The 15,961-nt window shown below is 36.6% G+C and overlaps 1 protein-coding gene across 16 annotated transcripts in view; it reads right to left on the reverse strand.

Annotated features, from left to right (window-relative positions):
- The window catches only part of IQCH (IQ motif containing H), a 301,965-nt gene that overhangs the window by 166,295 nt on the left and 119,709 nt on the right, over positions 1-15,961 (reverse strand). For 13 of the 16 annotated variants that reach the window (XR_005216422.1, XM_037833597.1, XM_037833596.1 and 10 more), the window contains 2 exons: positions 10,770-10,890; positions 2,701-2,829 (listed from right to left, as the gene is read on the reverse strand). Coding sequence is in view for 14 of the 16 variants with exons in the window: in XM_037833597.1 (XP_037689525.1) it covers positions 2,701-2,829; positions 10,770-10,890 (250 nt within the window). In the remaining 2 variants the exon portion in view is untranslated. Of the gene's footprint in view, positions 1-2,700; positions 2,830-10,769; positions 10,891-11,552; positions 11,683-15,961 lie in introns of those variants that run through there. The other 3 variants (XR_005216423.1, XM_037833595.1, XM_037833598.1) reach the window with 3 other exon arrangements.

Raw genomic sequence — 15,961 nt, forward strand, 5'->3', positions numbered from 1 at the left:
TTCTTTAAAAAAAAAAAAACCTAAACATGCAATTATTATTTGACCAAGAAATTGTACTCCTAGGCATTTATCCTAGAGAAATGAAAACATATGTTCATATATAAACCTTATACATGGATGTTTGTTGCAGCTTTATTCATAACAGCCCCAACTTGGAAACATCCCAGAGGCCCTTCAGCTGATGAACAGGTTAAACAACTGTGGTACATTCACACCATGGAATATTATTCAGCAACAAAAAGCAACAAACTATTGATACAGACTACCTGAATGAATCTTCAGAGAGTTATTCTGAGTGAAAAAAAGCCAACCTCAAATGGTTACATACCATATAATTCCACTTATATAACATTCATGAAATGACAAAATTATAGAAATGGAGAACAGATTAGTGGTTGCCAGGGGCTAAAGGAGTGTGGGGTGGGAGGGAAGTAGATGTAGCTATAATAAGACAACATGAGAGATCCTTGTGGTGATGGAAATGTTCTGTTTCTTGGCTGTATCTATATCCTGGTTGTGATATTGTATATTGTTTTTCCTTGGAGAAAACTGAATAAAGAGTACATAGGATATCTCTGTATTATTTCTTATAATTGCATGTGAATCTTCAATTATCTCATAAAATAAAAAGTTTAATTAAAAAAAGACACCATTAAGAGAGTGAAGTGCCGAACTAGAGTTGGAAAAAGTATTTGCAATATATAAAGCTGATAAAATATTAGTATCCAGAATATATAAATAATGGCTATAAATTGCTAAGAAAAGGATGGACAACCCAACTTTTAAATTCTTACTTCACTTCTCCCAAAGAGGACACACAAATGACCTATACACATACTAAAAAACTACTCAACTTTTTGGTCATCAGGGAACTAGGAATTAAACCCACAAAGTGATACCACAACAGACACTTTAGAAGGGCTAAAAATTTTTAAATGGAAATATCAAATGTTGTCAAAGATGTCAACGCTTATCCTTGATGCCTTTTCTTTTCCTTACTCCCTATCCCTCAGCCAGTTCTCATGGCTCCTCCTCCAAAACATAACTGAATTGGTTCCACTGACACCATCTTTCTCAAATCTATCATTTCTCACCTGGTTTACTTCAACAGCCTTTTAATCACTCTTCCTGCTTCCATTCATGCTCCCCTATGACTCATTATCTTCAAAGCAGTCAGAATCGTCTTACTAAAGCATGAATCAGATCACCCCATCCTCCTGTTTAACCTTTCAGTGGGCTCTCAATGCAGTTAGAATAAAATCCAACTCCTCTCCATGATTTGGAAGGCTGTCATGCTGGTTATAGCATAGTCTAAAAGAAAGTTCCTAAGATACATTGGTTTAAATAAATTAAGAAGTTACTTTTCTCTTATGCAACAGTCCAAATGGAGATAGGCCAGGGTTGGCAGGGCAGCTCTGTCAGGCTCAACATGGAATTCCATCTCTGGCTCCAAAGTGGTTCCCAGTGTTCCTCAACAAATCTGCATCCCAGCTAGCCAGAGACAGGAAAGGAAAAAGGGAGGCCATGCTCCTTTCCTCTTAAGTGCCCAACCCAGAAGTTTCCCTTTCTGCTTCTGCTTAAATTCCTATCATCCAGAACCTGGTCACGTGACACTCCTTAGCTGCAGTGAAATCTGGGAAATGTCTTTAGGTGAGTTGCCATGTGTCTATCCAAAACTCTATTTCTATGGAGGAAGGGAATAATAATATTGCAGGCAACTCCAAATCTCTGCTCGAGCTTACATCATGTGATCCATGTCTATCTCTTCAGCCTCATCGCCTCCCTCTCTCTTTTGAGCTCATGGCCTTCCAGCCACACTGGCCTTCTTGCTCTTCATTCCCTCCTTAGTCCTCAGTGCCTTTCCGCTGATACAGTCTTATACCTGGAATGCTCCTCCACAGAGCTTTCTCAATAGATCTCCTTCTTATTTGACTCTCAGTTCAAGCATCATATATCTTCTGAGATACATTCTCTGACTTTCCCCACATTCTAACCCATTTTGTTTTATTTTATTTCACTAGCTTTAATTCTCATTTATTTACCTGCTTATTATCTATGTCTCCCACTAGAATGTAAGCACCATGAGACAAGAAATATTGTCTGCCTTGTTCTCTGGACCCCCAGCATCTAAATGGTGTCTTGGATAAAGCAAGCATTCAACAAATATTTGTTGAATTGATGAATTAATTTAGCCCAAACTCCTCATTTTATAACTGGGAAAGCTAGTCCAGAGAAAGTAAATGGCTTCCCCAAGGTTCTTCAACAAGTTAATAGATTCCCAGGTTGGTGCTTTTCTATAGCACATCCCATTTCATCCAGCTTCCTCTTTGAAGTCTCCTATCTCACCCTTCAGCAGTCATTCCCCTGAACAACTAGCACTAGACTTTAATATCCATTTGGTCTTTACTCAATGCTACTTTGTGTTGTTATGTATCTTTATTATACCTGACTTGTTTTTCCAATGAAACTGCAAGCCCCTTTAAAATACCAACCTTCTAAGCCCACACAGAGCACAGACCTGTAATAGGTATTTTACAAAGATGGCAAAAGTTACTTTATTCAGTAAAGTGAAACTCAGGATCATCACAACTTTCATCTTGTCCTATTATGGAAGATAAAATCTGGATACTAGAAGGCTAGATTTTCTGGGGCAGTAATTTCTGAGTATCCCCAACAAGTATATAAGCAAGAGTGTCTTACCTGTGGCTGGAATTTTATGTGCTTCATCAAAACTATGCAGAGGAGCTGCTCTGGGTATAATGGGTGGATTCTTAAAGGTAATCCTAGCTGTTGGTGGAATCAACCCTCGTTCCATCATACTTAAAATCCCTAAAAAGGAAGGTTAACAGAATATGAGTTTAACTTCCACAAAGACCGAGTTCTACAGACTTCACAAGTATATCCTATTCTATACATATTTTATTTATGAGGTTACATTAGTCCCTTTAATTCTTTGAATGAACAAAAAATATAGCTACAACATATATTCATTTAAGCTTTATATGCTAACCCAAGAAAACATGGCATTGCCATAATTTCAAGACAAACTAAAACTTCTTTATGCTTATGTCACTTTCAATTAATAATATTGTTATTCATTTTCAAATTCAGAGAAATCAGATACACATTCTTAATTACTAGGAGGTACATTTTTCTGAAAGAAAGCCGATCTGTGTACTGGAAGCCATGGTCCTGTAGTGATAAGTTCTCATGTTTTATAAAAGAAGGAATTATTTTTAACCATTTTTCATATCACTGGAAGATGTATGCTGCCCAAATAGATTATTTTAGTGAAACTGGGCAACATGGTTTATATTAATACAACTAATTTACAATTGCTAGAACTCACAGTGTCAGCATGGTGGTACTAAGCCTTTTTAAGCATAAGAGATATTGTTAAATAAATTAAAAAATGAATAAATCATGGTGCCATCATCAACATGGTGACATAAACAGTTACTGAAAACTCCTCTCCAAAGGGTCAACAAAAAAAGGACAATTTTGAATTGTTTGAAATTCTGGAGGAGGACATAGACTGGAGAAGGACCCTGCAGATGCCAAATTAAAGAAAGAGAAGAAATATTAGATAGTAGTGGTGAATGCATACCTACGGATTATAAAGGGAACCACTGATTGTTTACTTAGGATGGAGTATATGGTGTGTGAATAAAATCATCTAAAAAATAAACAGAGGGACACAGAGCTGGAGAAAATGTGCAGAAAGGGAAGTACTGAATTACTGTTGGTGGGGAAGTAGAATGGTGCAGCCCATCTGGAGGGCAGTGTGGTAGTTCCACAGGAAGCTAACCATGGGGTTGCCATATGGTCCTACAACTCTGTTATTGGGTATATACTTGGAAGAACTGAAAAGAGGACATTTGCACAGTGAGGTTTATGGTGGCAGGATTCATGATTCACAGTGAATGGAGGTGGCCTAAGGGTACACTGACTGATGAACGGAATGACGAATTGTGGTGTATACATACATGGACTATTGAGCTGCTACAAAAAGGAATGAAGTTGTGAGGTGAATGGACATTGAAGACAGTATGTTGAGTGAGACAAACCAGAAACGAAAAGAAAAACATTATAATGCCTCACTAAAATGGACTAACTATAATGTGCAAACTCTGAGAACTGAATCTGAGAGCACAGTTTATCAGGGGGCTTATTGTAAAGGTTCCCAGACTGTAAGCTCTTACAGAAGTTACACCTAATTCCTGAGTTATAATGGCTATTTCTCAGTTCTGTGTATAACCTGGTCAGTCCCTGGAACTTTGGGTATCTGTATGACACCAGAAACTCAGAGTCAGAGACTGGCAGCTATGAATGTCAGCATTACCCCATACAGCAAATGTTAAAGAGTCTGAAAAAAGAGATCATACTTCAATTAGAGTTATGAACAAAATGGACTTAGTTAGGACTAAGGTAAATCAGACTAAAGAGTAAAGGATGATATTGACGATGTTTTAAAACTTCAACTTCTGTGTGAGACCAAAGGAAGAGAAGTTTATTAGGTGCAAAATCTATATATTTTTGTAACACACTGTATAATTTAACTTGTATGGTCAGTTTATTCAAACATCATAATTACATGAAACTTTGAAAGGAAGTGAAATCTGGTTGGTTAGTACAGGTTAGTGTGAAGCCCTGATACATCCCAGAGTAATTTGGGCAGAGAAAAAAAATGTATTTACAAAGTCCCTTTTAGGGACTGGGGGAAAATGTGGAAATATTAAACTTTCCCACCTGGGGAATTAATGATATTGGGGGCCACCAATCTAGAAAGCCAAGCCCTTGATCTTGGGGCTTGCCCTTATGAAGTTTGTACTACAAAGGAGAGGCTAAACTTACTTAAAATTGTGCCTAAGCGTCACCCTAGAGAACGTCTTTTGTTGCTCAGATATGGCCTCTCTCTGAGCCAACTCTTCAGGTAAAGTCACTGCCCTCTCCCTACGTGGGACATGACTCAGGGGGATGAGCTTGGCCCTGGCATCATGGGATTGAGAAAGCCTTCTTGGACCAAAACAGGGAAGAGAAATGAAATGAAGTATATAGCTTACACTATGTGACCATGTGATTGTGAAAACCTCGTGGCTCATACTTCCTTTATTTAGTGTATGGACAGATGAGTAGAAAACTGAGGACAAAAAGTAAATGAATAATAAGAAGGGATGGCAGATGGGTTGTTTTGGGTGTTCTTTTTTACTACTATTTTTATTCTTATTTTTATTTTTTTGGAGTAATGAAAATGTTCAAAAATTGATTGTGGTGATGAATGCACAACTATGTAATGGTACTGTGAACAACTGATTATACACTGTGGATGACTGCATGGTTTGTGAATGTATCTCCAAAAATTGAATTTAAAAAAATGAATAAATGAATCAATAAATGAATAATTGAATAAAGCCTGCTGTTAGGGGAAAAACTTTCATTAAGGTAGATCTATTGTATTAAAGCCAGAAACGTGGAAACTTGGGGAGTACTGAAATAAACTTGTGTTAGGGCTTCAGCTTCTCGTTAACTCCCATATATTATAAGAAGACCAGTGGAAAACTTTGGGTCTCTAGGAAATCCTAGAATAAAAACTGTGTACCAAGCTGGACTAAGTTGAAATCTTTGGCACACACTCTCAGAGGACCCAATATTATTTCCACTTGCCTTATGGCCACTATGATTATATTATATTGCTACTAAGGATGCCAAATTCTAGTGCTACAAGAATTCAGAAGAATGAACACTGAGGGGCTGGATAACTAAAGAATACTTTACTTGTAAAACAATGATTACAAAAAGAGATCTTCAGTTTACCTACCACAGAATCGTCTGAGGGGAGAGTTTCTTATTAAAAATGGAGATTCCTGGGCCCTACCCAGATCTTTCAAATCCTCGAGTTGAGGGCCTGGGAATCTGCATTATTGAAGCTCCCTACATTATTTATGTGCATTCAAGTTTAAGAACCATTAGAAGTGGGGCCCAGTAATCTGCATTTTAAATAAGTATTCTGGGTCAATCTTTTGTACTCTAAAACTTAAGAACTACTGATCCAGAACACAACCAATTCAAGCCTGCTACATTTAACTACTTTAAAATATTAAGACAAGTTCTTTGCCCTCACAAATACTTTTCACCTATAAATACCAAAGTCCATTTCCAAGAAATATCTCTGTTTTGCAGATGTGAAAATCATAGTCCCCTTATAATTCAATATATTTCCACTTCTAGGGTCAGCTTCATTGTCGAAGAATTCTAAAGAATAGAAGTGTCATTTTAAACCCTTGCTTAAGTATTGGTTGAAGCAATTTGTTTAATTTTAGACACATACCTGTGTGGGCATTTACCACTGTAAGGAAAAATTTTAAACTTTGAAATAAGCAAAAGAGATTACTGGATATCTTTTTATTGGAATACTGGAGCCTCTGGTGAATATCTGACCCTATAAGACTATGCACCTTTGTCTTTGATTAGCCTCCTTTACAACTCTGCAAAGATTAAGGTTAATTTGTGGAAACTGATAGCAATGCAAATAATTCTTGTCTATAGACATACAAAGAAATTATGCGCAATGGAGGATCAAGTCTTCCTCCATTCCACCCTACCCCCAAAAATCCGACATTTGTTTGCAAATTTATTTCAATATTTTTGATTTATAAATATACCTAATTCTTTGGATTTTCCTTTAACTTGTAACGCCTTATCTGTTCCCTTATTTAATTAATGAGCTCTATGAAACTGACATGTGTTCATTTTATATAACTTTGGGTTTTTTTAAGATTATCCCTTAACAGTTTTAGAGGTCCAATCATGATTTCCAGTAGATTCACTTGGCAGAGTTAGATAAACTTCATCACCAGAAATGGTGCACCTCACAGACAGCTTAAATCCAAGCACATCTTTTCTTGGCTCTCAGAGATGAATCCAAGTGACAACAGAACTTTGTTGACTCTGTTTTTTGTAATTTAAATTTTATTTTATTACATTTGATTCCGGTTCATTTATGGCCAATAATTTATTCCCTGTTGGTAGCTGACTGAAAATTTGGTTTTCAGATCAAACATTTGGTAATCTCTATTAATGGACTAATGGCTTATAGCGATCTATTCTTTGTTGCATGAGAGACAAGAGAGAATCTGGTTGGTTAATCTTTTGTTTGTCCATTTGTCTATTTTTGAGTTCAAATTCAATTAGGGTTTTCATGCACACAAGGAAGGATAATAGCTCTTTGTTATCTGGACAGGTAAATTTTTGGGTTTCTATGTTTATTCTTGGTCTCTAGCTGATACTGTAGAGTTGAGACTATATGCCCTCTGTATCTGTATGTTTGTGTCCGTATTTTAGAAAGTCCTTTACCTTTTGTTGTGAGTGTGTAATGTTTTCCTGTCTCTAGATGGTATTAACAAATTAAATGGTAAATTCTTTTAAATTAAAGGAACTCTTTTCTGATTGGTTTATAAAGATAAATGAGTTTATTTATGATATATATAAAATGAATATTCCTAAAATTCCTTGAAAATAGGAAACTTATCTTCTAATACTTTAAATGTGTTCCCTCCACCTCTCAAATTCGGAAACTATCTTTGACTCTCCTTACTTTGCATGGCAATATAGTTATTTACTCAGATTCAAAAAGGATCTGTTCTCCTTGTTTACCACAGTATAATTACAAAAGTAGGCTACGCAACCAAGACCTTACCTGGAATGTCATATTCGAGAATGATACTTATTCAGTCAGGTTTGACAAGTCATTTTTAAAGAACTAAGGTTGACTTTATGGAGCCAATGTTTAAAGCCCTCCCAGGAAAACTGCCATGTACATGGTTTACAGAATTCTTATTCTTAAAGGTATTAAGAAAGATTACTTCTTGGGAGGCTTAAAAACCTTAGGGTATTTGGGGCACCTCAAGAAGTGAGGAATTCACCCAAATTTATGGATACTGAAGGTGAAATCTGGTAGAGACAGCTTCATGGGCTTGATTTCCCAGCCTCATGATAGCAAATAACAGAGGCTTAAAAAGTTCAAGCTGATATTCCTTATAAAAACTTCAAGTAAAACAAGCTTAAGATTCTTGTTGCACCTATATAAATAATCAAGGCAAACTTAATGAGACTAGTTTTATTTTGTGATTAAGAATAAAACTTTTTTTGAAATTATTTTGATCAAAAGGGGGAAGAGTATAAGAAAAAAAATTAAGACTTTGGAATAAGCAAAAGAGATTGCTGGATACCCTTTCAATGGAATGCTGGAGCCTCCAATGATTATCTGAATCTATAGGGTTATGTGCCTGTCTTTAAGTAGGCTATTTTATAACTTTGTCGAGATTAGGGTTAATTTGTAAAAATTTGATAACAATGCAAATAATTCTTATCTATAAATATGCAAATAAATTCTGTCTGATGAAGGGACAACTCTCCTTTGCATGGAAAAGCCATTTTTGCTTCTTTTTGCCAATTTGTTTCTATATTCCTAATCTAAAAATGTGTCTGTTCTTTGGATTCTCCTTTGAACTGGTTTTAACACCTTGAAATTCCTGCATTTAATTGATCAGTTAAATAAAATCTTTGACTTGTTCATTTTATTTGTATGAGAGTCATGATTTTACCCATTTTTGAAAATTATACTTTAATACCATTATCTCATTACTTTCTCCTAACAATCTTATCAGGTTGGCATATTTGGAAATGGAACCTCAATTATTCTGTCACTCATTCAACAAATGTTTGTTAACTGCCTTTTTAATACCAGGAACTGTTCTGGGGTCTGGGTAAACAGTGGTGAACCAAAGAGACCCCAGGGAACCTCTAGTGGTGAAGAAGACATTCAATAACCTCACAAATAAATACATAATTACAAATTGTGATAATCTATGAAGGAAAAAAACAGGTGCTGGAGGAAGTGACTTTTACAGGCAGGAGATGAAAGCACTTGTGAAAGCTTGATGGGAGGCGATGGTTGGCCTGATCAAGAAGGCCTTTGTGGCTACAGCATGGGGTCAGAGGGAGAGTGGTGTGAGATGAGAATGGAGATGAACATGAGGGCCCTGTCTGGCATGCCTTGTTTATGGAGTTAGAGATTATCCTATGATTAGAGAGCAACTTGTCTGAGGTCACACAGAACTTGGATTTAAAATTTGGTCTGTATACTGTGAAACTTGTATTTCAAGCATTTATGGGGGGAAAAAACAGCTTTCTTTTTTTATCTGGATTTAGCCAGATAATCCAAGAAAAAGTAGAGAAGGTTACCCTGCATTTTCTAAAATGATTCTCTTTTCTGGTGGTTATTAATCTTTCACTTCATGCTGGACTTTTGTAGACTTGGTGTGAGGCCTAAACGATATTTAAGGGGACTGAGCACACCTAAAAAAATCCTAGAAGCTCTCCCTACACTTCTGTGGCTCATGCCTTCCTGACACTCACATTATCTTGCACAGTACAAGACATTTGGCAAGAACTTAATAAATAAATGTTGATTAATTGGTTGATTAACGACAAATATTATGATAGGCCATGATTTTTTTTTTTGGACCAAGTTGCCATGATCCTAGATTTACCTTTGTTTTGTAGTAATTTTTTATTATGTCTACTGCTAAAGCAAGGATTGATTGATTGATTGATTGATTCTTGATTCATCCATTCTTCCTAAGTTGATCCAGGATGAATGTAAGATGGTAAGCAAGATGTAAGCAGGAAATAGAAACTCTGCTGGTGTTATTCAGTATTCCCAGAGAATAAATATTATGCAGATCAACAAAACTAGCAAAAATTCTAACACAAAGTATTTTGCTATTTTTAGTCTGTGTATATGCATCTATTAACATAAAAGCATATATTACAGAGATTTCTGAACAATGGCAGGCAAGTAGTAATTACAGAGCTTAACAAATTAATGACTCTGGGTTCTGTTGAGTTTTGCTATACTTCTACCACCAAATCAGCAGACACGCAGGGGATATAGTAGTTAAAAGATGGAGAACTTCGAATCTCCAGTACCAGAATCCCGCTGGGACCCAACCCTGGGTCCAAAATACTCCAGATTACAGACAGGGAGTGAGAGAGGAATAAAGAACCTCTCACATAGTAAAATTTGAGATAGGAAAGGAGATTCATGTAGGCATTCTATAAGACTTCCAGTCATTTAAATTAAGTAGCAGGGAGAAATAGAGAGGGTTACATTTACAACATTCAGTCCTTAGCCATTTTTTCTTATGCTTTCATTTGCTTATTCATTCAACCAACATTTAGTATCCTATGAAATGCTAGACATGGTTCTACACACTGGGGATGCTGAGATAAACATAATGTGATCCTTTTGTTTAAAAACTAGAAATAAGTGCTTTCACAAAGAGTAGAATTTGGATTAAACCAATCAGTTTAAATGCTCATTACATTAATTCTGACTTCATATTTCTGCATGATAATATATTGAAATAAATTTTTAAAATGCTACCAGAATAGCATCAGAAACTTTCTGCTCAGAAGCTTGATAAAGTCTAGGATCACATAAAGACAATAATAATTTTAATCCCTAATAAAACCAACATTAAATCAATATTGATGATGGATTTTAGAGGTGGAAGGGAATCTAGCGATGTCTAGTCCAACCTTCTGATTTATAGAGAAGGAAACTCAGGAGAGAGTGATGATTTGACTTGTCTGAGGTACCTCAGAATTAGTGGCTGAGTCAGAAATCAAACTCAGGCTCTGACTCCCAAATTAATGTCCATTTCCTTATATTCCTACACACATAAAATAGCAATTGAATCACTAACCTTTACTGGCATCTGATTGTAAGACTGGTACAGGGGTGAAATAGGGATCCGTGCGGTGAGAAGGTGGCAGAACAGTAAGGTTGGAAATTGTGGACCCTTTTATTACCTTCTGAACCTTCACCTAGACAATTGAAAATTTGTTTTCAGCAGACAATTTTGCTTTCATAATAAACACAGTTTTCTTCTTATAAAGAATAAATAAGATTATGAATAGTTTCATTAAGTTTTAATAGAGTAGCAATATCAGCTCCATGTTCACGAGTACCCTGTGCTATTGTCTACTGTCATGAGTTAATGTAATTTAAAATAGTTAATTAAATCCAATTAACATGTTGTAATTTCCACTATGCAAAGTCAGTATAGTAGTTAATAAAAGGACTATTAAGATTCTGTTCAATTTTAATGACTCCAATATAAAAGTGCTAAATCTTGACAGAGGAGGTTTTGAATACAGCAAAGTTCAGTACAAACAAATTGTCTAGGAAATAAATACTAGAGTTCTGAGGTAAAAAACAGTAGCTCATTTAAAGATAATATATTAGCAGATGAATTCTGGGCAGATTTCATAAATGGTTAAAGACATGGGATCTAGATCAATTACTCACAATAGATGATTACTTTTACCAAAGTCATAAAATGCTTTTATCATGGTTGTGAAATATGAATTGTTTCTGTCAAATAGTTTCTAGATTTTAAAGATCGTATGTATTACATATAAGTTACATTTAATTGTATAGCCCAAGTATACTATTTTTACCTTTATTATAGGAGGCTATGAATTACCTGGGCTCTCTCAGCAGGGAAGATGCTACTGTTTTGTATTTATAGACTGATTTAAATTTTCAAGTCATTTTCCAAACATTAATTAATTTGCATAACTTCCAAGGGAACTAGAGAACAATTTGCTATTTAACTAATAAAGAAACCAAGACAGAAAGAAAGGTTAATAGAGTTGTTACAGGCCACACAATATAGTAAACATACACAGGGTTTTCAATTGTAAGAGTAATCTGATTTTACATTACTGAAATTTGCTACTGTACTCAATTGTACCATACCTAATTGCTCATTGAGGTCATGGTGACCTTAAGAAAAAAGAAGGGAAAAGTTCCAACATTGGGCTTGAAAGTCACTTTACAAAATAAGTATGTATTAGTGAGAAATGTCTGTGTGAACAAAGTGTTAGGGTCCACACTTCCAGGATGTAGTACTTAATGGAATCTATAATATAGCCACCACACTACCCCATGAACACTGAACCCTTTGATATTGGTGATGATAAATAACCACAAATAGTATTTTAACAGGAACAAGTAGACTGTGAGTACAATCTGTTACCTTCCAGGAGAGTCAAAAGGGAAAGAGGAAAGGCTACCTGTTGTGCCTTAATAATAGTGAGGGTCTCATATGCAGATGGTATTATTATGAAACTCAGGTCTTGCTAATCTACTTTGGTCTCTTTTCATCATCCTCTGCTGTCCTCTCTCCCACCTAACCTCCAGTCACTGAGTAGCTTCCAGGATCTTCCACTAATTAGGGAAGCTGAGGCAATTGCCTCAATGTACTGTACTCCCGAGATAGCATACACATAGCTGAGGATATTCCACATCAAAAACGGCAGAGTCTCCATTTGTCTGCTTGATATCAGGGTGAGTGAGGGAAAGGTTAAGTGAGAGGAAGTAAGAAAGAATCAACTTAACTAAAAATTGTCAAGCACTGAGAAGATATAAGTATAGGTTTAGCAGTTTCAGGGCATACAGAATAATTTATCTGGATTTTCTGAAGGCCTTTGACAAAGTACACCTGATACCCTACTCTTGAAAGCTAAAGTAGCAGAAACCAACATAAAACATAATGTAAAGTATGACACAAAGGAGAAGCTAGAGGCAGATAATATTTGGATTCTGTCAGGAAAGTAGCACATTCATAATGCTGGTTTCTTTAATTTGCATTAATCTGAACAATGTAAAAACCAAACTCAAGGACTATATTGCAAAGGGAGTGATGTGTGTGCGTGTGCACACACGTGTGTAGGGGCCAAAAAGGAGGGTTATCTTCAGGAGGTGAGAGCCTCAAGGTCTTACAGAAATAAATCCCATAGACAGTATTGCTGGACACAAATATCAGCCCAATCTGCTATTCCATTCCCATGGTAAAGATAGGCACTTCTGCACATGCTTGGTTGAAAGGAGGGGGAATATAACAACCTTCAGCATTTACTGAGCACTTACTATACACTAACTTTAATACAATGAGCATTAAATTTCATGAGCAATGAAAAAGCTAAAGGCCATGAGAGTACAGAAGAAGGAGTAATGAACTCTGTCTGCAGGTATTGCAGAGGCTTTACAATAGAGCAGTGGCTCTCAGCCCTGCCTGTACATTAGAATCACTCAGGGAGCTATATAAAAATACTGCTGCCTGGTCTCAACCCTGGGCAATTAAATCAGAATACCTGGGCTGGGGCCTGGGCTTGGTGTTTTTATAATGCTCCCCAGGGTATACTAATGTGCAGTCAACATTGAGATGTACTGCAGTAGAGTTGTGTTTCAAAAGAAGCACTGAATTACACCAGGTAGAGAAGAGGGTGCAATTATAAGTAAAATGAATGGTGGCATAAAAGCAAATGCATGTGATTGTATAGATCCTGAAACAGATAGCATGATACTGTGTGAGGGTAGCATAATATTGTAAGTACACTGAACAAAGATGAGTGTGAGTATGGTTGAAAGAGGAAGGCTAAGGGCATGTAGGACACCAGAAGGAAAGATAGAAGATAAAGGCTGGGACTGTATAACTTAGTGAAACCTGAAGTGGTCAATGATGGTGATTAAATGTACAAATATAAGAATTTTTTACATGTGGGAAAACGAATGTCAACTTTGCAAGGGGTTGACAATGGGATGGTATTGAAGGAAAAATAAAATCAATGCAAACTAGGGTCTATAGTTAACGGTAACACTGTAATATGACTCCACTAATTGTAACAAAGGCAATATACCAAAGCCAAGTGTCTATGAGGGGAAATACAGGAAGGGGTATGGGATTCCTGGTGGTGGTGGTGGTACCTGAACTTTTTAATGTATTTTATTTTATTTTTGTCTTTTTTTTTCCTTTTTCTTTTTTTCTCCTCTTTCTCCTTTTTTGTGGAAGAAATGGAAATGTCTGCATATAGATTGTGGTGGTGAATGCATAACTATGTGATTATACTGGGAACCACTAATTATTTACTTAGGATTGAATGTTTAAAAAATAAACAGAGGATATATGTGCTAGAGAAAATGTGGAGAGGGGGATGTACCTACACACTGCTGGTGTGGAAGTAGAATGGTGCAGCCCCTTGGGAGGGCAGTGTGGTGGTTCCACAGAAAGCTAACCATGGGGTGGCCATATGGTCTGGCAATTCCGTTATTTGGTATATACTTGGAAGAACTGAAAACAGGGGCACGAATGGACATTTGCACACTGGTGTTTATGGTGGCAGTATTCACGATTCATAATGGATGGAGGTGGCCTAAAGGTACATTGATGAATGGAATGGTGATCTGTGATGTATATATACAAGGAATATTGTTATGAAATGAAGTTATGAAGTATGAAACTAGATAAATGGACCTTGAGGACAATAAATTGCATGAAATAAGACAGAAATTAAAAGGCAAACATTAGCGCCTCACTAATATGGACTAACTATACTGTGCAAACTATGAGAATTGAATCTGACAGCATAGGTTATCAGGGGAAGGCTTATTGTAGAGGTTCCTAGATTGCAAGCTCTTAACAACAGTTACCTCTATTCCTGAGTTGTAACAGTTATTTCTACGTTCTGAGATGCTAAGATCTTCTGTATAACCTGGTTGGTCCCTGGAACTTTGGGTATCTGTGTGACACCTGAGACTCAGAGCAAGAGTTTGGTAGCTATATCAACATTTCCCCATAGAGCAAATTGTTAAAGAAACTGAAAATGAGATGAGATTTCAATTAGAGATATGAACGAAATGGCCTTGGTTAGGAACTAAGGTAAATCAGACTAAAAGTTAAAGGATGATATTGACTGTGTTTTAAAACTTCAACTTCTGTGTGAGACCAAAGGTAGAGATGTTTATTTGGTGGAAAATCTTTACTTTCTATAGCATGCTATATAATTTAACTTGTATGGTCAGTTTATTCAAACACCATAATTACATGGAACCTTGAATAGGGAGTGAGATCTGGTTTGTTTGTACAGGTTAGTGTGGAGCCCTGATACATCCCAGAGTAATTTGGGCAGAGGATAAAAAAGTATTTGCAAACCCCCCTTGAGGGGCTGGGGAAAAATGTGGAAATATTAAACTTCCCCATCTGGGGAATGCCTTATATTCTCGCAAACATTGGGGACTACCAATTTAGTAGGCCAAGCCCTCGATCTTGGGGCTTGGCGTTATGAAGCCTGTTATTGCAAAGAAGAGACTGAGTCTACTTACAATTGTGCCTAAAAGTCAACCCCAGAGAACCTCCTTTGTTGCTCAGATATGGCCTCTCTCTCTAAGCCAACTTGGGAGGTGGACTCACTGCCCTCCCCCCTACATCGGACATGACTCCCAGGGGTGTAAATGTCCCTGGCAACGCAGGACACGACTCCCGGGGATGCGTCTGGACCCAGCATCGTGGGATTGAGAAAACCTTCTTGACCCAAAGTGGGAAGAGAAATGAAACAAAGTAAAGTTTCAGGGGCTGAGAGATTTCAAATAGAGTCAAGTGGTCATTCTGGAGGTTATTCTTATGCATTATATAGATATCCCCTTTTAGTTTTTAGTGTATTTGAATAGCTAGAAGGAAATACCTGAAACTGTTGAACTGCAACCCAGTAGCCTTGACTCTTGAAGACAATTGTATAACAATGTAACTTACAATGCGAGACAGTGTGATTGTGAAAGCTTTTTGGATTGCACTCCCTTTATCCGGTGTATGGATGGACGAATAGATAAATGGGGACAAAAACTAAACGAAAAATAGGGTGGGATGGGGGGGGATGATTGGGGTGTTCTTTTTTACTTTTATTTTTTATTCTTATTCTGATTCTTTCTGATGTAAGGAAAATGTTCAAAAATAGATTGGGGTGATGAATGCCTGACTATACGATGGTACTGTGAACAGCTGATTGTACACCATGGATGACTGTATGGTATGTGAGTATATTTCAATAAAACTGA

This window comes from Choloepus didactylus, chromosome 4, assembly GCF_015220235.1.
Source record: "Choloepus didactylus isolate mChoDid1 chromosome 4, mChoDid1.pri, whole genome shotgun sequence".
Taxonomy (NCBI): domain Eukaryota; kingdom Metazoa; phylum Chordata; class Mammalia; order Pilosa; family Megalonychidae; genus Choloepus; species Choloepus didactylus.